This window comes from Macaca nemestrina, chromosome 12 (genome assembly GCF_043159975.1).
Source record: "Macaca nemestrina isolate mMacNem1 chromosome 12, mMacNem.hap1, whole genome shotgun sequence".
Taxonomy (NCBI): Eukaryota; Metazoa; Chordata; class Mammalia; order Primates; family Cercopithecidae; genus Macaca; species Macaca nemestrina.
The window spans coordinates 115,045,252-115,067,478 of NC_092136.1; the positions used below are offsets into that span (position 1 = coordinate 115,045,252).

The 22,227-nt window shown below is 39.5% G+C and overlaps 1 protein-coding gene across 13 annotated transcripts in view; it reads right to left on the bottom strand.

Moving 5' to 3' along the window:
• The window catches only part of LOC105476461 (cell adhesion molecule 1), a 338,295-nt gene that overhangs the window by 28,429 nt on the left and 287,639 nt on the right, over positions 1-22,227 (bottom strand). For 7 of the 13 annotated variants that reach the window (XM_071075615.1, XM_011732425.3, XM_011732426.3 and 4 more), the window contains exons 6-9: positions 20,433-20,532; positions 17,127-17,299; positions 12,148-12,228; positions 1,014-1,046 (exon numbers count right to left, since the gene is read on the bottom strand). In XM_071075615.1, the coding sequence (XP_070931716.1) occupies positions 1,014-1,046; positions 12,148-12,228; positions 17,127-17,299; positions 20,433-20,532 (387 nt within the window). The remainder of the gene's footprint in view (positions 1-1,013; positions 1,047-12,147; positions 12,229-17,126; positions 17,300-20,432; positions 20,533-22,227) is intronic. The other 6 variants (XM_011732427.3, XM_011732432.3, XM_071075620.1 and 3 more) reach the window with 3 other exon arrangements.

Below are 22,227 nucleotides of genomic sequence, written 5' to 3' on the forward strand. Positions count from 1 at the left end.
ATTCCTTGGATTCAATTATTAAAATTCAGCCCAGTTTTAAACTAACATATCTTTTCTAAGCACAATCTTGTCAGGGTTAGATTTGAGCTAAGTAATAAAGTAATATACAGATGAAACATGATTCTCATTTTCTGATTGGAGAGAGAGAGAAAAGTTAATGGACTTATTCCAATCCAGTAAGTCATTGGTGAGATGGGGAAAAAGAGATCATATTTCCTGATGCCCCTCCTGAGCTTTACTCACTCAGTTTTTATCACTCTGTGGTTAAAAACGTATTACTATTTTACCTGCAAGCCACACACACACCACTAACTTATTTAAAGTCCCATTTAATGCTGATAAAATCGACATATGGTATCATTCTTGGTTTGGAGGAGTTTTCTGCCAAATGTGAGAATAAAGTTATATGAAAGCATAGAGATTAGGAGTGAACCAGTGAGGGGTACTGGGGTAAATATGATTAGCGACATAATTAAAGTCACGACCTTTCTAAAGAAGAGCAATGACCTTCCTCATCATAAGCTCACGATTTTAAACAGGAATCTTCCTCCCTGGTCTACCCTTCCGTCTCAACTTTACTAAGTGACACAAATGACTCCTCTTCAAGGTTTACTTGGGACTATGGCCTATATATAATATAAGCACAGCAACTGAGCCTTTAATTCAGATGTTACTGTTTTCCTGCAAATACTCGTTTGTTTGAAGCCCCATGTATTTCAAGGTTTGGTGGAGTTTTGTAAGTAAGGAGGACTCTGTGCAAATGAAACTCCTACAAATTCCAGCCACCCAGTGGGGAGAAGGTCTCATCTCAGATTGCATCCATTGGCTACTGAACTCACAACAGAAATGACAAGACTCAACATCTTTTCAAACCTTAAAAAATTATAGTATATTTATGAGGTCAGTCTACTTGAACCATGATTTCCCTTGAAGACTACATTTCTCTTTTTCCCAGGCTTGCCTTGCCTCTCAGCAGCGCTGAGAAAGTAGATAAACAGTAATGTGATACCAACCGTGAACTGCTGGTTCTGTCGTCGCCGTTGTGTCTACAGACGGGAACAGAGGATTGGAGGAAGGGAAGAAACAGGAGGAACGGCATGCAAAAAAAGGGAAAATGGAAAAAAATGGAACAGATAATATATGAGCAAGCTTTCAAAGAACATCGCGTGACAAGCAATAATAAATGAAAAGCAAAAAGCATTTGAAGTGAGTTGCACTGTTTTAAGACATGCCTTGAGCTCAAAGCTGCGAGCCAGTGAGGAAAACAGTAAATTCTTTGGTTCTGGGGGTCTTGCCAGGACACATATATTTGCTAGTCAATAGTCAGGTGGACATGCAAAGTGATGAGAAACACCAGTGCAAACTCAGTGGCTGGTAGATGGCTCTTAACGCATCAAGGCTCAGGACTGCGACAGAAAAGCTCAGTCGAAAGGCTGGTTAAACAATGGATTCATAACATTCAAACATTGCCTTTGTTTTAACCCAACCCACCCGGGCACTTGGGCTTCTTGACTGCCAGTTAGGCATCATTGAATCAATCACACTTTTAGGTTCCTCTTACTGCTTATGCTCAGATGCCTGTAGATGAATAGACAGGTTTAAGTTTTCCATCCAGTGTATTATTGCAGCACAATTAACCGGGAGGCCATGGCAATGAACATGTTCAAGGTTTTCACAGATTAATTTCTAGACACACACACACACACACACACACACACACACACACACACACACAACCATTCTTCACTCTAAAGCTCTTAATGTTAAAATCCAAGAGCAGAAGCCTTTCATGAAAACATCCAAGTTCACACAATCTGCCAAATGCCACTTCTAATCATATGACATTCCAAAAATTTAAGTATCCAGCCATCCTTTCACTCACAATTCAGAACCATGTTCACCGTTCTGAGGGGCTGGGAGTCCTGCTTTCATGGCTGGATTAGGAGAGAGTGCAGTTTTTTTTTCCCCCATTGCTAGATGAACTTGCTGTGGAAGGAAACGTGTTTTGTCTCTTTCTTCTTCTATTTCTGATGCTGTTCAAGTTTTCTCCTTCTTCTACCAGGCTTCTAAGCCAGGCTTGCTGTACTTGCTCCTGTTCACAAGAAATTCCTCCAAGGAGCTCAAGGAATTTTCTTTTTATTTTTGGCTACAGGGGAAGTGGAATAAATATCTAACAAAAGGCAGGGTGACATTCTTTTTCCAGAGTCATTTTCTCACTCTTCTAGTCAACCTCACCCAGGCACGTTCCTTCTACGATTCACCGCTGGCGAAAAGAAATGGTGATACTGAGACACAAGCTAGTCATCTCTAGTCAAATGGTGGTGGCTGAAGTAGGATTCTGGGTTAAACTGCAAGCAAGTAGTTCACTGTCCTTTTGCAGAATGCAGCTACTTAGCTGGTAATTGCTTTCATGAGCTGTGGAGACTCCAAAAGACTTTCTGATTCAACACCGGCAATGTTTAAATGCACTGGAACTTCATATGAAACTTTTCTGGGGGGTGCAAATGAGCCTGGTGCTTCTGATTTATCAGTATGACACATGAATTCACACTGGCGTTCCCCTTCAGTTGGCATGCCTTCCTCAGGATCCTATACCATCAAAAATTAGATCCCTTCTAAGGAGCCAGAATTAACCAGAAGTCTGAAAGGCCAATGCAGCTTAATATTACTGATAGCTTAGTTTCTGAAGAATAGATGAAGGAAAGAGAAACATACAATATACCGTGTAAGAACAAAATACTTACAAGTCAAGTCTGTGTGCATAAAACAGCAGTAAAAAACAATATAGAACACTGTACAGTTGAAACACACTCTGTCACAGATTCTCCCGACACACATGACACATTTCCTTAGTTGAAACATCCAAGTGCAGCATTAGGTACTTTAAATTTGAGGGGCAGAATCAAATGCCCATTTGTACAGAAACATGTATATGATGTTAATACATTTTATAGATAGGCATTGGCTCGTTTCCAAAATTACAAAAAAGTAATCAACACTCTGGCTCATTATTTTTGTAGTAGCTCTTCTAATATGCTTTCTTTTTTTTTTTCTTTTTTTTTTTTGAGATGGAGTTTCGCTCTTGTTGCCCAGGCTAGAGTGCAATGGCGTGATCTCGGCTCATCGCAACCTCCGGCTCCTGCGTTCAAGCGATTCTCCTGCCTTAGCCTCCCAAGTAGCTGGGATTACAGGCATGCGCCACCACGCCTGGCTAATTTTGTATTTTTAGTAGAGACGGGGTTTCTCCATGTTGGTCAGGCTGGTCCTCCAACTACCGACCTCAGGTGATTCACCCGCCTTGGCCTCCCAAAGTGCTAGGATTATAGGCGTGAGCCACCGCGCCCGGCATATGCTTTATTTTCACCAGGTAAATAATTAAGTACAAGTGAAAGAAGGGCGGGGGGTGGAGTAAAACCTAAGGGTTAGAGTCATCAAAAATAATATCTGAGCATTAACCAATGACCCCAATTTACTGTCTTCCTACGTCACAACATCATGTCAGCTTTAAGACGAAATTAAACCAAGTAAAGCTAGGCGTCTGCTCCTAGGTGGGTACTAGAAAATAAATGAAGGAAAATCCACAGTGCATCTTGCTTCCCCGTTCTGGGGGTGGGAAATCCATCAATTGCACCCAAAAAGGGAGGAAAGGGGGATGTTGAGAAGAAAAAACACATTCTGAAACGGTTAACAGCAAACACATGTTCAAGTCAAACACACGATTACTGCAGCTGGAAATGGCAAAACCATGATCAGCAATGGGGTAGGAGACTGCAGCAGAAACACAGGCTGGCTACAAAGTTCAGAGCAAGATTGACGGTGTGTCTGGGGAGTCACTGACTCCATTTCTCTAAGAGCATCTGGAATGCTACTTGAACAGAGGTTAGTTTCAAGTAAAGAATTAAGAAAATATTCTTTAGAAGTAACTTTGTGCTCCCTGCAGGAGACCACTATGACAGAATCTAATTCTCCTTCATAATTGCATTATGACTTCATGCAGAAACCAGACACCCCGGCTCAGAAGTGAGTGCAACTCTGTGAGGCAGGATTTATTAGGGTATCTTAATCAGAAAACCGGAGAAATGTGCAAACATGCCCTGTGAATCAACTTGTGCGGTTACCATATTGTTGGGTAACATTCTAAGTGTAGAGGCAAAATGCAAATAGTAAAATTTCAATATAACTGATAAATGCTGCAATCAGCTTGAAAAATGAGAAAGTCTAATTGCCCTAACAAAGCCTTTTTAAAACTTCATCTTGCTGCTGCCTAAAAAAAAAAAAAAAAACCTTTGAGCTAGCTTATGAGAAAAACAGGTCACAAAAAATTGAGCTGGACTTATGGTGGTGTTGGGTTATATAGACATTTAAAAGGCCTAGCTGAGCTACTGTCTCTTATTTTAATTTTAATTACAAAGAGAGCAAATTTATTGTATATTTATTTTATATGGCCAAGAAAAAACAATCCCATCTTCTTGAAAACCCAGTAAGTGTGTACGGTCTTAACAGTCACTCTCTGGCTATTTTATGAGTACAGTCAAACAAGGTATCCAAAGAAGGGCCCAGCACTCTTATTTGAAAGATGCACATTCTACTCAATATTGACTTCTCTTCTTAGTCTCCTCGTCCTACAGTTTATCACACCCCATCTTCAATAAATGAAACATCACATACATTTATTGTTGCAGTATATTTACTGTCTTCCTACATCACATCATGTCAGCTTTAAGACGAAATTAAAAATAAAAAAATAAAAAAAGCTCTGACAATGTGTGAAATTAGAGACACTAGCAATTTAACTAAGTAGCAAAAAAAAAAAAAAAAAATTACTGCAGGAGAGGCAGCTGGGCAATATTTAGTTGAAACAGTCATGTGTAAGCTCCACTGTGGCACATTCTAATCCTTTCATATGGATTCTCTCCAACTTAGAATTGTTCATTGAGTGTGACAGACTGGGGGTTTAAAACTAATCCATAAATTGGTCCATGGTCTCAAACACAACGGGTGCCATAAATGAAAATGAAAATCCTAGAACAAAATTAAATTCACAACCTTAAATATTTTTTCCCCCAATTGACCTGTGGTGCTCCTGCTTTACAATGCACAGACTTGCAAGCCTGCATTTTGGGGTGTGTTTGAGTAAGGTGTACATTAAAAAAAAATGCACGGTGTGATAACCCACAATCTACTCAAAACCAGAGCTTAATTGTAAAAAAATTAAATTCTCTCATTTTTGATTGTCATAAGCCTAAATGAAAGCATACTAAGCAGTTAGACCTATTTTAATACACTTTCTCCCAGTTTCTTTTCTTAACTAAAGTCAATAAGAAGCCAACGGGTTTTCTTAATTGAATTCCCCTTCAGTTTGTGTTATGGAGGTGCTTTAAATCTAGACACTAGGATAGGCAAGGAATTCCCCTGACAATTTTATTTTCATGGCTGTGCTGTGCTGGCCAATATATATTAAATATATGGGTTTTTTTTTCCTCTTTCAAGTTATTTGAACTTGATCGAAAACAAAAATAACTGCCAGAAAATTAAACTCTGGAATTTATTTTCTCCTAGTTTCCTGGCTAATTCTTTCCATCCATGTTATGTTTTAATCAAACTCCCCTGTCTTAGGGATGGGAGAAGTGGATAGGAACGGAACGAAAACTAAAAGGCCCAAATAGGAGAGCCAGGATAAAGCTCTCTTCCTTGTTAAAGTCACCTCCCCTGTGAGTGAAGAGATTGTGTGCTACAGAACAGCAGGAACAGGGGACGATTTTTTTTTTTGGATAAGCAATTTCAAGTTTTGTTAAAAGCTTCTTCAGAATTGTTCACTCGTGCTGTTGTGCCCCTGAGATCTTTTCATTTGCAAACCAGATGTTCTGCAAAATAATAGGAATCTGTATAGTGGTTTCATTTAACAAGAAAAACAATTCCTATATCATGTTGTGTGTGAATGCTCAGTGGAAGGGGGTACAGATAAGAGGAAGGCACAGGGGAGGGAAGGAAAAGAAGAGGGTGTTGCCAGGAGGGTAGTGACGGAGAGAGGAGAGAGGCTGTCTATAAGTTGTAGCACATTTTTAAGTCTTGGTAAATTTTGTGTTAGGTATGGGAGGGTTGAGTCCTTCAGTCAAGTCTTTTATTTTTTACTACCAAGATAGCTCTAAACATCACTTTTTAATTCTGGGAAACCTGTATTCACAGTATTATTTGTTTGCACTGTTGATAGGTCTTTAGTATGAAAACATGTCACATTTTTATCTCCAGGATTATTTTTAAAATAAAGAGCATAAAATTATTGAAATTACGATAGAGGCATTAAAAACTTTTCCACTCGCATCATATTTCTCATTAATTTTTTTAAAAAATGTGAAGTCAGGTGGCCTCCATCACTGTAGTATTCAAGTCTTTTCTCATTCCCTCCTAAATCAATATGGTCAAAAGCTGGTTAGCTATGTTGTTATTTGTAACAGGTTTACAATCATCAGAAAAAAAAAATGTAGACACTTAAGACAGTATGAAGAAAAATGGACACACACTTTTTGGAGTAAAAACTTGAAAAGGTGGCTTATTACATAAAAGGTGGCTCATGAGTACTAGTGCTCCCAAAATATTCTTGTCACTAGGCATACTGGCATATCAATAACACTTGATGAATATTCAATAAATGCTGAATGAAAAATAATCTTAATGAAGTAGATGTCAACTCTAGAAAAAAAGGCAATTTAGTAAACATTCTGGGATGAAGATGTATATTTCCTAGCAAGAGTGGCCTAATCTATGCCTGGAACATAAATACACGCAAAATAAACACACATTGAAGATAGATGCTTGAAGTAACATTGGACCTTCATGCATAACTTCCAAAATGCCATCCTTTCTTATCCACATTTTGTCCCTTCTTTGGTGGCACAGACCAGTCCACTGTGACACTCTCCTCAGTGTCTATGGCACCTTCTGCCTGTGCCACCGAATCGCCCCAATTGCACAGTATCTCTTATTGGGTTCCAACGTGTGTAACCTGTTCTCGCAACCATATTATAAGGGGTTTAGGGAGTATTTTGTCTCCATAAGCACTAGCATAGTGCTGTACATATTACGGGCACTCAATATTTGTTGAGTGCATAACTAAAAGCAGACCAGCTCTTGAACCATCAATGCAAATATCAATAGCAAAGAGTAGGAATCATTAGGATAAGACCCTGGGGAATAGCCAGCTCTATTTGGAGGAAAGCTCTCTATTATCATTTAGATGGTCATGACGTAGATTCAGTCTTAAGGACAGATGTGCTTCTTTGCTCTGTACCTAAGGAACTAAAAACATGTGCTTTGGTGTCAAGTTTCCCAATTGGGCATATTCTATAAATATCACTGAAGGATAAAGGCTATACCCACCTTCTTTATTTATGTGATCTAATCCACATTACATATAACAAAAGCTTATGATTTCAGACTATAAAAGCCAAAAATAATAATGTGGGCCTAGGGATAGGAATCATTTGCTACAAGGTATATTGGTTTTTGAGTACTTAGATACCAATAAGAAAAGCCTGGCTATTTTCTTTTCCTAGGAACACAAAATATTTAATTGGGTACATACTTTTAAAAAGAGGAAAACTCATTTAGAAATGACCTACTTCATTCTTATGAAAGGATTTTTTAATATGTTTCAGAATTTGGCCCTATAGCTATTCATTTCTTATTCTAAGGTGGTTTTAATTTTTTAATTTATGACAGTCACACGTATAGTGTGACCTCCAAGTTGAACTCCTCCCAGCCTGGATTTTCTCTGTAAGTTGCTAAGAGTATTTAAAACTGAGTGTGGAGTCCTTTCTACGATATTCCTTATCAAGCATCTAACTCAAGATGCAACCAGGCAGAAACAAAACAACAGACATACTAACTAGGAAGGGAAACGCAACATGTTTTCCTGAGATGATTACAGGAAAAAGTTGATCCAACTGGAAGACAGGGGCTAACACTATTATAGAAATGGGTAAGTTTATGTACACCTAACACACAAGTCAACTAATTACAAAGAAAGTTAAAAACAAGACAGAACAAACACTCCCTACTCACCCACACTCCCCCCACCTCCCCCTGCCACCCCAGCACGGCAGTAAGTTTTTCTTCTCTTCTAGTTTTTGACAGGAATCTGTGTGAAGGACTCTTACCCGGTGTAATGGCTGGCTGTCTCCATCTTTTAACAAAGGATTCCAGGGGCAATTTAAATTATGCAATTTATGCTTCCATATGACAGCATATATCTTCATGAATGAAACCGCATGGACAATTTGACACAATAAAAAAAAAAGGAACAGGAGCTTGCCAATAGCAATAGTTGAAACAGAAATATATGGTCAGAATATCAATATACAGGAAAGATAAGAGACTCCAGGGAACCTCGTGGCAAATCATAGTGAGGCTCTGAATGGCTCCCAATCTAAAACTGTTTTATAGTTGGAAAAAAATTTTAATGATACTATAATGGCTTCATGGTTTTAAAGCCACAACAAGTTGATATGGCAAGTTGACACTAAATACAGATGCTCCTTGACTTACGATGGGGCTATGTCCCAGTCAACCCACCCTAAGTTGAAAACATTGTAAGTTGGAAATCCATCTGATACACCTAACCTACCAAACGTCACAGCTTAGCAGAGCCTCCCTTAAACGTGCACAGGACACTTACATTAGCCTATAGTTGGGTAAAACCATTTAACACAAAGCCTATTTTATAAGGTGCTGAAGATTTCATGGAATTTACTGAATACTGTACTGAAAGTGAAAGGCTGTATGGGTACGGTTTCTGTTGAATACGCATTGCTTTTGCACCGTCCTAAAGTCAAACAATTGTAGGATGAACCTACATAAATCAGGGGCTGTTTGTATTCCTTTCAGTACTTTAGAGACTACAAAAATTTCTCCCTAGATAAGGCCACACTGAGATGGGTGCCTTCATGTGTAACTCTCCAGACCTGCTCCGTACAGGGTAAGCAGGAGGCAGAAAACGCCCTGTGCTCCCACCCATGAGGGGTGTGATTCTGGGTGGGCAAAGCAGAGTCAGATTGGGCTTATAATTCTTCTCTTTGAAGGGTCTCCACGACGAAGCTTTAACATGTTTCAAGGAAGTCAGGTGACTCAGAACAGAATGCCAGTCTGTCTTCCTAACAAGGGGAACAATTTGATTATCCTGGTTACGGAAGATAAAAGATAACACTGGAACATTTCCTTTCAGAGAAATCAGAAATCAACTATGACTTCTCAAGTTTAAAAATATTTTTCTATTGCATGTGTACAGTTTTCTTGTAATGAAACTCTGACCTAGGGAATGGGTTTCAGTTATTGCATTTGACTGGGAGAAAAGAAATAGATGACTGTGGACTTCTTCTTCTTTTTTTTTTTTTTAAAGCTCAGGCTTTATGTTACTGTCACCGAATTTGGCTGTTGCAGCTTTGAAGGCTAATGGTGGCTGTAATGTACCAAACAGGGCAAGAGAGAAGAGGAGTGGACATTAATTTAGCTATCCATTTGTCAGGATTCAGTCTGGAAGATTTTTTAGGAACTAATCTAAATCTAGGGGATAGCCTGGACCTTTAAAATGGGACACAGAATCATTCAGCTGCATAACCTTTAATCTGTTTGGAGAAAGGAGCAAATGTTAAATTCTACAAGTGTACTTTCTGGGCAAGATAAATATATATAAGACTGCTTGTTAAGACACAGTAAGCCTAGAAGATCACATCCATTAAGGCAACGAATTCTACAATGTTGTGTTAGTAGCAATTTTAGTTTAACTACTCTTGGGTGTGCCAGTGAGATTCTGGGCATTCATTACCACAAATGTATTTTATGTGCAGGGAGGATTCAACTGCTAACATCAAGAGGCTAAAGTGCATCTATGAGATCATCTTACGTTACCTTGAGCCGAGAGGCCAGTAGCAGAGAGACAGAAGCAAAGACAAGTTTCTGTTAGAGGTAGCTTTGATGTGGACAGAAATAGAGCATTGTTTATTTTTAAAATTTCCTCTTAAATGGAGTCTCTGCAGTTGGAACTGTGATAACAGTGAGTTGTAGCTGTTTGAGGACATAAGATTAGCTTTAGTCTGGAGTGAAGGATTAAGAGCTGTGAACTGAAGCGACTCTGCTGAGTTGCTGAGATTGATTGTGAGGGGGGAGGAGTTCAGCGAGTGTTAAGAAAGGTCTTAAAAAAAGGCATAAGCTAGTGAGAAGGCCAGCCGCAAATGAAAAGTGTTGTTCCATATAAAAGAGAAATGTGGTGTTTATATACCGCATGAATAAGGTCTCGACTGCCTTAAAATGTAAAACCTGGATAGCTACCTAGCTGGCACCTTCTAGAATGAGTGGTAATAAATGCTGGCTCATACCTGGGCAAGTTCTGCAAAGATGAAATAGACTGCTGATATGTTTTTTTAAAGGGTTAACATATGTAGGGCAGTGGAGAATTAGGCAATACATTTTATACTAATATCTAAAGGGCCCTTCACAAGAGTACAAGTCTAATTTGGTTTATGAACTGGGTAAGAGGCAAGAAATCTGGAAAAGGTAAAAATCTAGTTCTTAGTATGAAAAGCTGATAGCACGGTTACTCTGGAAATCAGAGTTAGGAAGAAGCATCTTTGACATGCTTATGAATGGTATAGAAAATGGAAGGAATCAATTCACTAGGCCAACAAACTGAGTTTACTTAAGTTTACAGAGGGAAGTAACAAAGAGCCAAAACAGAAACACACACAGACAAGAATCTAGGAAGTAGCCTGGTTGGAGCTGAGTTTAGAGTGAGACATGAAAACCAATTGATGGATTTTCAGAAGATTTCAAATTAAGTGCTGGCACTGATGGTTTTGTAACCAATGTTGAGAAGCACTGGCTTCCTTAAGGGTTCTCTTTGTTCCACTGTAATGGGTAGAAAAGTGAAGAAAACTGAGAGTAGGCAATCTATTGCTATATTCTACCAACTGATGAGGCCTCCTCTTTCTTCGAACACTTTGAATTTTCATCATCTCTATCTTATTGACTCCCATGAAAACTGGAAATGTCTCCAGCATGTCAATGAAAAGGAGAGCAATGATATCTAGGGTGCTAAAAAGGAGCTGACCATGAAGGGTGGGGAGTCAAATACTCAGTGTTCATAAAGGAGTCCAGTCCTTGCAGTCTCACCAGTTAACAAAATGCAGTGGAAAAGTTACTCTTTCAAGAGATTTTTTTTTTTTTTCTCACAGAATAATTAATTTCACATGTTTTTGTGGTAAGTCCCTGTAAACACAGGTTGGGAAGGCCTTATCTATGGAAATCCTTCATGTCAAGTGGACATAGTACGGCTGGAAACTTTCCTACTTAGGTAGGCAGAGGAAACCCCATGGCTCCCAGACGAGCCACATCAAGCAGTATGAGCGAGCCACTGGATGCCAGGAAGGGCTGGATGGCATGCCACCTCCCTCAGTGACAGAAACGAGAGACAGTAAAACTCATGCTGAATAAGAGTTTCAGACAGTCCAAAAAGATAAAGCCGCAGAGTTAGAACCACAGTGGCTGCCTCTTCCACTCCTCCAATATGTGACCGAGGGCAGGGAGCGGCACGCGAGTGCTCAGCATGGAAAAGACAGTGACTCCCTCTGATCTCTTGTGACTACCTAGGCAACACAAACAGGTAGTAACACTGTCAGCGGGTACTCTCTGGAGCAGGAAGGATGACTATGCATTTAGTAGCATGGCCCAAATAGGCACATTGAAGTTAGGTGTGTATATTTTCCCTTACATGGACTGAGATGAAACTAAGACAGAGACAAGATTGAAAGCCACAGTACTTACCATTTCATCAAACATGGCTAAGTAGAAGCTATAGACGTGTTCTCTAGCAGCCAGCTGCCATTTTCCCTAGCATTTTGCTTTGAATAGTGATGCTTCAAAAAGAATTCTTTTATGCATAAGCTGCAAAATATCTGACGTACTGTTAAATGCTTGGATGTTTCTGAGGTCCTTAAGATTCAACTTAAGAACATAGTATCTAATGTCGCTGGAGTTCCAAAATAAAGGAACAATTAAATTTCAAGGATTTAAAGGGAACTTTTTGGCTTCTTTTTATACATACCAGAAAGACAATATACATTCAGGACATTTTCAATGGTAATGAAGGTACCATACCTGTGATGATGGTAAGGATGGTGGTGGTGGTGGTGGTGGTGGTGGTGGTTGTTGTGGGAGGAGGGATAGTTGTGGGGGGATCTGGATAGAAAAAAAAAGGAAAATCAAACCCACAATGCTGAACACAACAATGACCAGTAATGACAAAACAAAGGCATGAGGACATTGAGATGTTTGTTTGATGGCTTCCCCCTTTAAAACCAAAAGTTCTTTCCCTGCAAGATTTATGTCTTGTAATTATATCCCAAAGCCTTACTTGGAAGAGCTGAGAAAAGAAGAAAAGAGAATTTTCGTTAATGAAGTGAATTAGGGATGAGGAGATGTGAAGAGAGGGGAAGAAAAATCAAAACATACAACACCCCTCTTCCCTACCAGATTTCAAAGGTGAGGTTAAATCAACTCAGTACCAAGAGGGTACAATGACTGCCATTTCGTTTCAGCTTTTACAGATGGGAGGAAGGAAGAGGAGGTGGTGCTGCTCTATTAGGGGGCTCATATCAGCCAAGGATGAGTGTGCCCCTGCACACTTGCTCTCTGTGACTGTTAACTTCATTATTCTCCATCAATACATCCCAGCAGGAAGTAAAACTACTTCTACACTCATAATAAATACAAAGAAGAGAGAATGTCACCAGTAAATATCAAGTTCCAGGCATGTGAGATTTTACTGAGATTTTATTTTTTAAAAGTCAATAAATTTTACAACTTATAAATATTAATAAGTTGCCTTTGCTCATATTAAAAGCTTGACCTAAGTGGACTACAGTGATAAAACTGAAAGAACGTTTTCCATCTTGTAAACAAGAGAACTAAATATAAATGAGACTCGACCTTCAAAGCCAGGAACCTGATAGGGAACCCTCTGTCAGATATTTGATATACTGTATATTCTTCTATCGTCTCAAAAATTACTTGGAGACAAGGGAAGGGCAAATATGAAAGAGAAAAAAAATTCTAAGACCAAATGATCAAACTGAATGTGTTAAATTGTCAGCAAGACTTTGAACTAAGCAATCATTCTGCTATAATAGAGCATAAGATGATTTGAAAGCTTTTGATTTTAAATTTTATCTAAAGCACATCAACTTTTTCTCCCTGACACATCTGGTGTCCTTTTATCTTCAAGTGAGCTCTCAGATTGTCTAATTAATACGTCAAAACTTTAATTATATACTGCACCTTTACTGGGCTTGGTGCAACTTCCCAAAAGTTTATAAAAATATTATTTTGGTGCTTGGTTGCAAAGTCTACTTAAAATGATTCCTACCATCGATCAACAATCTGAGGTTTTAATTTTCTTCACAAACTGCTTCTCTCACACAAACATACTTGGATGAAATTAACAGAGAAGAAGCTACTGTTCTGTTCGATGGGAGGCTCCGTTCCTTTAAGTTGGGGATACAAGCAGTTTACATTTTTATTTTAAAGGAGCCTCACAGAAGTCCAAAAAAGCATGTCATTTAAAAATAATCTCATTCTCCTCCAAGAAGTAAAAATGATTAAGTTAGTAATTTTAAACTACCTGTTTAAAAGAAAGGCAGAATGAGAAATGCAGTGATTCAGGCCATATGTTCAGTCTTGCTCCTTCACACTTTTTACGGAGGCCACAGGTGGGGAAGCATTTTGTGAGCTGGAAACTCATTTGGATGCACCTACACACCTGCTGCAGGTGCCAGTGCAGATACAAATGAACCAAGTGCACTGACCCCTGAGCCCAGCACTAAAGACATCCCGCTCCCTCCACTACACAACTAAACTATATCCAGAGAGGTGCCTGCTGCCCTGCACGGGGTCAGTTAATGTGATTTTTCTGTTTTGCTTGAATTACTGTATCTACCACTGAAAAGGAACATTTGTGCCTGGGAGATTTTCCCTGATATACTATAATCCTATTTCTTTTTTTTTTTTAGACGGAGTCTTGCTCTGTCACCCAGGCTGGAGTGCAGTGGCATGATCTCAGCTCACTGCACCCTCTGCTTCCTGGGTTCAAGCAATTCTTCTGCCTCAGTCTCCTGAGTAGCTGAGACTACAGGCATGCACCACCACACCCGGCTAATTTTTGTATATTTTTTAGTAGAGACGGGGTTTCACCATATTAGCCAGGCTGGTCTTGAACTCCTGACCTTGTGCTCCGCCTACCTCGGCCTCCCAAAGTGCTGGGATTACAGGCATGAGCCACCATGCCTGGCCTATAATCCTATTTCTGCACCTATTCTAAAGTATTGACATAAACTGTGTGATGTCCACAATACAATAAGAGTAGATCTGAAGGTGATTTGAAAATATGATTATGAACCAAGGGGTAGACCAGACTAATGAAGGTCATCAGTCCCTCCCATTTTGTGCAAATCACATGCTTTCAATTATCTTTATCACGACTGGGGCAACTGTTGTCCTTCACATCTGGCTAAAGTGACCTGAAAGAATTAGATTCCCTTAACAGGTTTAATAACCTCAGTGCTTAGATCATTTCTAGCAATAAGAGCAATGTGAGGCCACTATTTAAGAAAGTACAGAATTGGAGTTAATGAGCTGTGTTTGACATGTAGAGGCTAAAAGAATAAAACCAACTGGGGCTCAGGCACTAACCAGCTAGATTCTTCATGTGTAGAAGTTGCTTCCAGAGAGTTAAACTATATGGAGGCATGCCAACTTTTAGTTCATAAAATACTTCCAAAATTACGGTAGTAATACAACAAATCAGCTTTGGAAAGAAAATCTATTCAACACCTTCCCAAAATGCTAGAGTATTTTGTTAGTAGACTAGTAATACCTTAGGTGAATATTCTAACCTGTCATCTCAAGTATTGTTACTAGGACTGACTAGGGGAGGTAGGTAGTATATTACGGATCTAGAAAGTCCTGAGACAGGGATAGGTGTACCATCTTGGATTAGGGAGACATGTATATGTAGCTGTGCCTGCCTTCAACAGGTGGATCCCTATATTTCTTGGCTTTCAAATAATGTACTGTGGCCCAGACAGTTAATTCTAAGAGGATCATCTCATATTGAAGGGGATTGTTCTATTGGAAAGCGGTGAGAATAACAGAATATACAAAGAAACACAAACTTTGTTGTGGACTTTAGAGCCAAAGTATTTTGGTTCTAAAACACATTTAGAAACCTGGTGAAGTTGGGGAAAACCGTGGGACCTTTCTGAGCTTCAGTTTATCATCTGTAAAATGGGATCATGATAATGCCTGCCTCCTGGTGTTATCATGGAGATTATAGGAGACCATGCATGTAAAATCGTTACCATAGGGCATGGAATAAAGTGAGCACTAAATAAATGCTAGCTATAAACTACTATCCAAAATTATTCAAATATAATCAAACCCACAAAATGTTTCTTCTCTTGAAATCCAGGAGCAGTAAGTACAATAAATCAAACTGTTTTTCCAGATAACTTAGTGTTCTGAATCAAGGAAGCACATGACAGACTAATGGAAATTTGTTACTGCTTTTTATAATCTGCAGATTGTAAAGAGCTGGACTGAAAGCCAGTAAACCCGGGCAACAGCAATGTCGGGGACTCCCATGAGGCGCAGGCCCTTGTGTGAAAAGAGCACATGCAGAAAAAGGGAGGAATGTTCTTTTCACCCCCACCGAGCAGTCTGTGGAAAGAGGTGGCCCTGCATATCGCCAGCTGGAAACGGGCCATGCTGTGCCCTCTCTCACCTACGTAGAAAAGCTGTTCACTTCACATGGATTTCCTTAACTACTGGGAGAATTAATGTTATTATGTGTGAACTACAGACAACATTGGTAGTGCATAAAGACAAAACATACTTCAGAAGTCTACAAATAAGGTGATTAGATGTGATCTTTTAATTTTGCATTATGCTAGGAAAAAAATCTCAGGTATAGGCTGAGGATTATATTTTAATATCCATGCAGATACGGTGTAAAGCATGCTTCTATTTGATTAAAAGGACTGCCACTCCTATTTCCTTCATAAGGAAAGTATCCTGGTTTTAAGACACTATGGTGTGGATATTTCATAGGTATAATTTATGCGTATCTAAACATTTATTCACATATACTTATACTTGTAAATTGGATTATTTACACTGCTAACATGAAGAAAAAAATGCCCCCTTCACACAGACACATATTCAAATATTTATAACACATTGAAATGTCGATGCCTCTGGTTACTCATTCTTTGTCATGTCAGTTCGTGGCTATTTCCTGGCATATGAGGTTTCAATAGAAAAGAAGAGACTTAATTTGATATTATAAAACTAGAGAGGAGGTGCACACCTCAACTAAATGGAAAATATTCACCATTCGCAAAATCAACAGTAAGTTATAAACAGGAAGTAAGTTTAAGATGCCTGGAATGTAGTAGATGCTCAATAAATATCTGTTGACTAGAGAATAAAATTCATGAGGTTTTAATCATCCTGAAAATCGATATTAACAAAACAGACATATTTTTTTAAAAAGGCTTTTGTTCCGAAGCAGTAGCTACCGGTGGTTTATGTAGCTACAAAGGACCTTGTATTTGTTCTGAGTATTTACTGGCTTGCAACATCTTTTGAAATTTAATAGCCTCATGCTGAAAATAGAATAGTTCTGCTCATCAAAGCAGGAGAAAGGCTAGCCCAGGTATCATAGGAAAATACCACTGGGAATAAACTTTCTGAGCTGAAAAGCCACTAATTGGTAAGGTTGAATGTTTCAGTCATTACTTCTAACATAATCTCCATGGCATGTGCCCGAGGACACAGCTTTCCTTCTCAGCATGACCAAAGACTGTAATCTAGTAGAAACCCCCACGATTAGAGGGAGAGAAGAAAAGTCACTATCCCAGGTGGAGACACTAGGGTCCACCTCAGGCCAGGCTTCTTTAAGTTCTAGAAGGAAACCAACTGGTTTTTGATTTTCAACTTGACCAAAAGCTTTGGGAGTAAATCACAAGTAGCAGCTCCATGTGACTGACTCTAGTAGAAGAGCATTTTATCTTCTCACGTACCGTATACATACAGCATATAATCCGAGTGAGCTTTCCCCACTATGTTTGAAGCTTCACAGCGGTATGTACCATTATCTGTTTTGTTTAGGTTATTGATGAACAGGTTGGGCCCAGACAGTACGGCGTGTTGAGGCATTTCATCATCGACTCTCACCCAAGTTACCATCACAGGCCTGCAGGGAGAAGGGGAGGAAGACAAGTCACATTATCGTTTCCCATTAAGATGTCTGCATCAAACTTCTCACCCATGCATTAAATGAATCACATGCAGGGTGGCACAATTAATGAGGACCTACTGGAGATATTTTAAGTTCACAGAATTTACAACTGTGAAGTCTCCAAAAATCTGTTTGGTATACAATTTTTTCTTTTAAACATGATCAGGTGTTGAAAAACTTTGAACAGACCACAAGCAGGAGTCTCATTATTTCCAATTCATCTTCGACAAATCAGCAAATAAGTGTGCGCTAGTTTTATGCCCTGCTGTGTGGTTTCACACCAATTCGGGCAGGACAGAGCTCACCCATTGTTAACATCCCATTAATTAGGAAAGAAATCAAGTTCTTGGCTAGTGATACACACATTCATCTGATGGTTACTCACACACCAAGACTTGCTTAGAAGCCTCTTGTGATATTTAAATGGATTTTGAGTTTCACCAAAAGGAATGGACTTTTATATCTGAATAGTGCTTTTCTTGGGCCTCTGTTTGAAAAACCACCTTTGATTCTGGAAAGACGTAATCATTTCCTCTTGTCCTTAACCTCTCCCCATAACCTGCCTCCCCCTACCCAGAATGCCACCCTGTCTTTGATGCCCTGGTCCACCAGGTCTATCTGTTTTTTGGCAAATTGCCTTCTTTCCTGGCTCTCCAAAGCCTGCATATTGCAAGAACTTTCCCTGTGTGTGCACCTGCAGTGCCCAAAGCTTGTGGGTAGGGCTCTCAGGCTAATCACCATGGAATGCATTCCACATGGATCCCTTAGGGCCCAGGGCATCTGCTCACCAGAGACAAGTTTGTTTTAGTGATTTAAAGTACCACACTTGTATCCATCGGGAAAAAGCAAATTTCATAAGATTTGCCAAAGCTAAAAATGCATACACACCAAGTATCTTTTGAAAACTTCCATTCTTCAAGGCATTTCCCTCAACCTCCTACGAAGTTGAGGCTACATTTAGAATTGTGCCTGAAAACTTTCATTTTGAAGGAAGGACAACAGAGATCCAGCTCAGAAGTGACTTCCTTCCAGTTCCTATGGCTGCCTCTAGGAGCAGCGACACGACAAGAGAACCATGCTTAATGAAGAACGGATCCTCAAGTTAGCCCTGTCAAGTAGCATTCCAGTTTTCAAATGGGATGTGAAGTTCCAATTTTTCTTTAATTACACATGGGTTTGTCATCACAACCCAGTAAATTATTTAAAAATTAGTACTGCATATGTCCTCCTTGTAGGCAATGGCAAATGGGCCTGCCTGGCAATCAGACCTAATGTCCTGCTGCTTGACAGCTGAAACAATCAGTAGGGGTAAGTGCTGAGAATATTCACAACATTTAATGGCAAGTTAAATTACCATTTTTATTGTATGCAATTTCTTGAGAAAATAAATAGGTAATATGCTAGAAGGGATAGCAGTAGAGTAATGTGAGCTTGCTCACACAACCATATACTAGTTCCTATTTGAAAGGAACAAACAAATCCCTTCTCTGGCATAAATGTCCTGAAGGAAACATGTAATTTACTGTCCCCGTGGCACATTCAATTGAACGCAGTACCTTCTTCAGGGGAAAAATACAAAAATAAAGTATAGGTTAGCAAGCCATATACTGTAACTGTGGTTAATGTGGCCGAACACAGGTACTGCAAGTGGCAAGAGGCCTCTGAGAATTTTTTTTTTTTCTTCCTCCATTGGATTATTTTTGAAGAAAGCGGCTAATTAGGGAATAATTCAAACTGTTTACAAAAAGAAAGATCTGAATCTTTGGCAGTGCTCAAAAGAGAAAAAGATCACTCTGCTGAAGCTTGAAGCATTCAAAACCAAATAACTTGGGAACACCAGAGGGAAAGTGAAACAGAACCAAGACCACTTTCCACCTCCTAAAGGTCATTTAAAACGCCACATGGTTAGCACAGAGGGAAGGAAATTCCAGCACATGGAGCGGTAAGTACAAAGATAGGGAGGGTTGAAATGAGAAGAGAGAACCAACAGCAGCCAGAGCCCCCTTTGGCTTTCTGATCTCTTGTCATAGTTCACTCCTGAGTTAAAATAGGGAGGCTTCTTTCCAGAGATTTCTGGGGAAGCTTTGTTAAGATGCTCTGAATTCTTTATATGAAAACTGTGATGATGCTGGCTAGCAAAACTCTTTGAGGGAAAAAAAAAATCATACTACGGGGACAGCAGAGGGAGCTCAATGCTGTTTTTTGTTAGGTACCACTCAAGTTTGAGTGCCCTTAATCCCAACATTGACCTATTAGTTCATTTCATGAATCCTCAACTTGCTTTTTCCCCTAAGAAACAGAAACAGTCAAAAACAATCTTTACTAGAAACACAAAAGAAGTGTCCCCTGCCCGCTAAGTAAACTGAATTAATAGTTAAAGTGGTGCCACTGTGTGGCTTTTTTTGTTGTATTAGTGATGATACATGTAGTTCCTCTAATTCACTTTGGATCATTTCACAGGGCAACTCAAGTGGCTCCTTTATACTTTCAATAAAATAACAGTCTTAGTTGTTTCTTCTTTTTCTCTTATGAAGTGGCACATATATCCTCCTTAAGAAAAGTTCCTGAGCTTTTCCTTACTAACAAAAATACTTCTGGGAGTCACGTATGAATGACACTTTTCTTTGAGGGAAGAAGATGCAAAATTAAAGGTAGGGCAAATTCATTTGCCTACAGCTGGCCCTAAACATAGCAGCTTAATGTAAGTCTTAAAACCATCTTTGTAGCAGCTTAGACATTAACACAAAAGGTGGCAGATATATCATTAGATTGTGGGGACACCAAGAATTTATTAGGATTATTCTTGCATGTGAGAGAGAAAATAGTCCTGACAATCATGTTGATGATAATAAAATAGAATTAGCTGAGATTTCAATCTTAGCTGGCATTTAATTTTTCTCCCAGTTCTGACCATTAAGAACTATGGATATTTATTTCCCCTCTCACTGAATATTCTTTAGTTCCTGAAAAACCATCCATCCTTTGCAGCAGGAGACAGGTGACAGGCCAAGGACTGGTGAACGCATACGTCTGTGTTGTGGCATTTACTGCGCACGACCCTCTGCCAACCTTGTCCTTCAGAACTTACTGGGGCTTCCCGATGGCTTCACATGTTAACTCAAGCGCGTCCCCTTCCCGGGTTAGGCCTTGTAGAGGATAAGTCATCTGAATATGCACTTGAGGCTTATCTGTGTGACAACAACACAAAGTATAATGTTTAGCAAATGATATCATCAGGCAAAATCAGACTCACACACTGCCTGAAAACCCACAGTACCAGTCCGGCACTTACTCTCTCCCATCCGATGCCTTCAGGAACACCCTTCTAATTAGTTAGTAATCCTGGCATTTGCTCAAATTAAATTGACTAATAACTCTAAGGAGTGAACCGCAAATAGATAAGAGATTCACGAGCCAACTGCGCCACATCAAACATTTCCTGTGAAATACAGTTTGTTACACTGAAGTTTATCTCCAAACTCACTCAAGCTAAAGGAAACTCATTTGCCTTCATGCTGAGGTGAAGCCATAGATATTTGTGGTGCTCAGAGTTGATACATTTTATCATATATCATATATTACTATGTGACAATATGTTGTGACACTGCATGTTAATAAGTTTGCCTCTTCTATGTTCTTGCTTTCAAATGGGAAAGGCAGAACTTCTGAATTCCACTCAAATGACTTCAAGGAAAAAGAACTGGGACATTTTGGGAGCCCTCCCAGGGAAACGTCTTTGACATCTCATTGCAAACATTAAAAAGAAAAAATACTGACATTTACTCAGGATCTACTCTCCTAGGACCGTCACTGGTGGTAGAACAAGCCTAGTTTTAGGGATGGGAACTCTGGTACCCACAGACTGAAGCAGCTCATCCAAGATCATGGAGAGAGAGACAGCCCCAGAAGTCTATGTTGGGATAGATTTCTGATTCCCAAGTGCATTTCCAATGGCAATCCATAATTCAAGCCAGGTATAGCTTCCCTAATGCAGCGAGGTACTTAGGAAGGAGATGTAAGTATTCCTATTTCCACCAGCTACTTAAAACTGTGTGTGTCAGTGTGGGGATATGGCTATGAGAGATGAATAAGGGAGGTTCAGGGAATAGGGAGGCAAGCTACAGAAGTTGGAGTTAACATAGATACATATACGAATACATTAACAAACAAACCTGAATGGAATTAGGAGATTGTTTTTTTCTGTGCTGAACTAACAAGCTATTAATCCCTAAATCAGTTATCTCATTTAATTCTGTGACTCTGTAAATGCATATTTTTGGAAATGTACCCAAGAGTAATAAATGTGAGAGGGCGAGGCATCGGCTGGCCGAAAGGTCAAAACAATTACCATAGTTTTACTTTCTCAGACAATCATACCACCTAAACAACAGCCCCTTGGCCTTTTACAAGCTGTGGTTAGCTCATTAACATTCATCCTATGGAATAAGGGAGAAGATAGAAATATTACGGCAAGGCTCAACCAATCTCATCCCGTACACAGCTATATAAGCTGCACAAGGAAGTCCTCACTAGGGATGGCTGCTTTCTAAATGTATCCTTATGGTCTCTTTCCTATCACGAATCTTTCTCTCATGTCTCTAAAAATTACATGGCATTCAAAACCTTTTAAGAGAGCCCCCTTGTTCACCCACCAGTGTGCACTGCATACTGTGAATTGGTAGTGCTTTCTGAGAAGCTAAGTCTCTTGCCAGAGAACGTAAAAGTTAACAAGCCCAGAAGCTCCAGCTGACCCTTGCAAGTTACACAGTTCTATTCTTGGACACGTTGGCGAAGAAAATGTTTAAGAGCAAAATGGTGTGGAGGTTTCCAGATACTGATAACTGGGTCGGGAAGGTAGTCATTAAAGAAAAGCAGAAATGCTT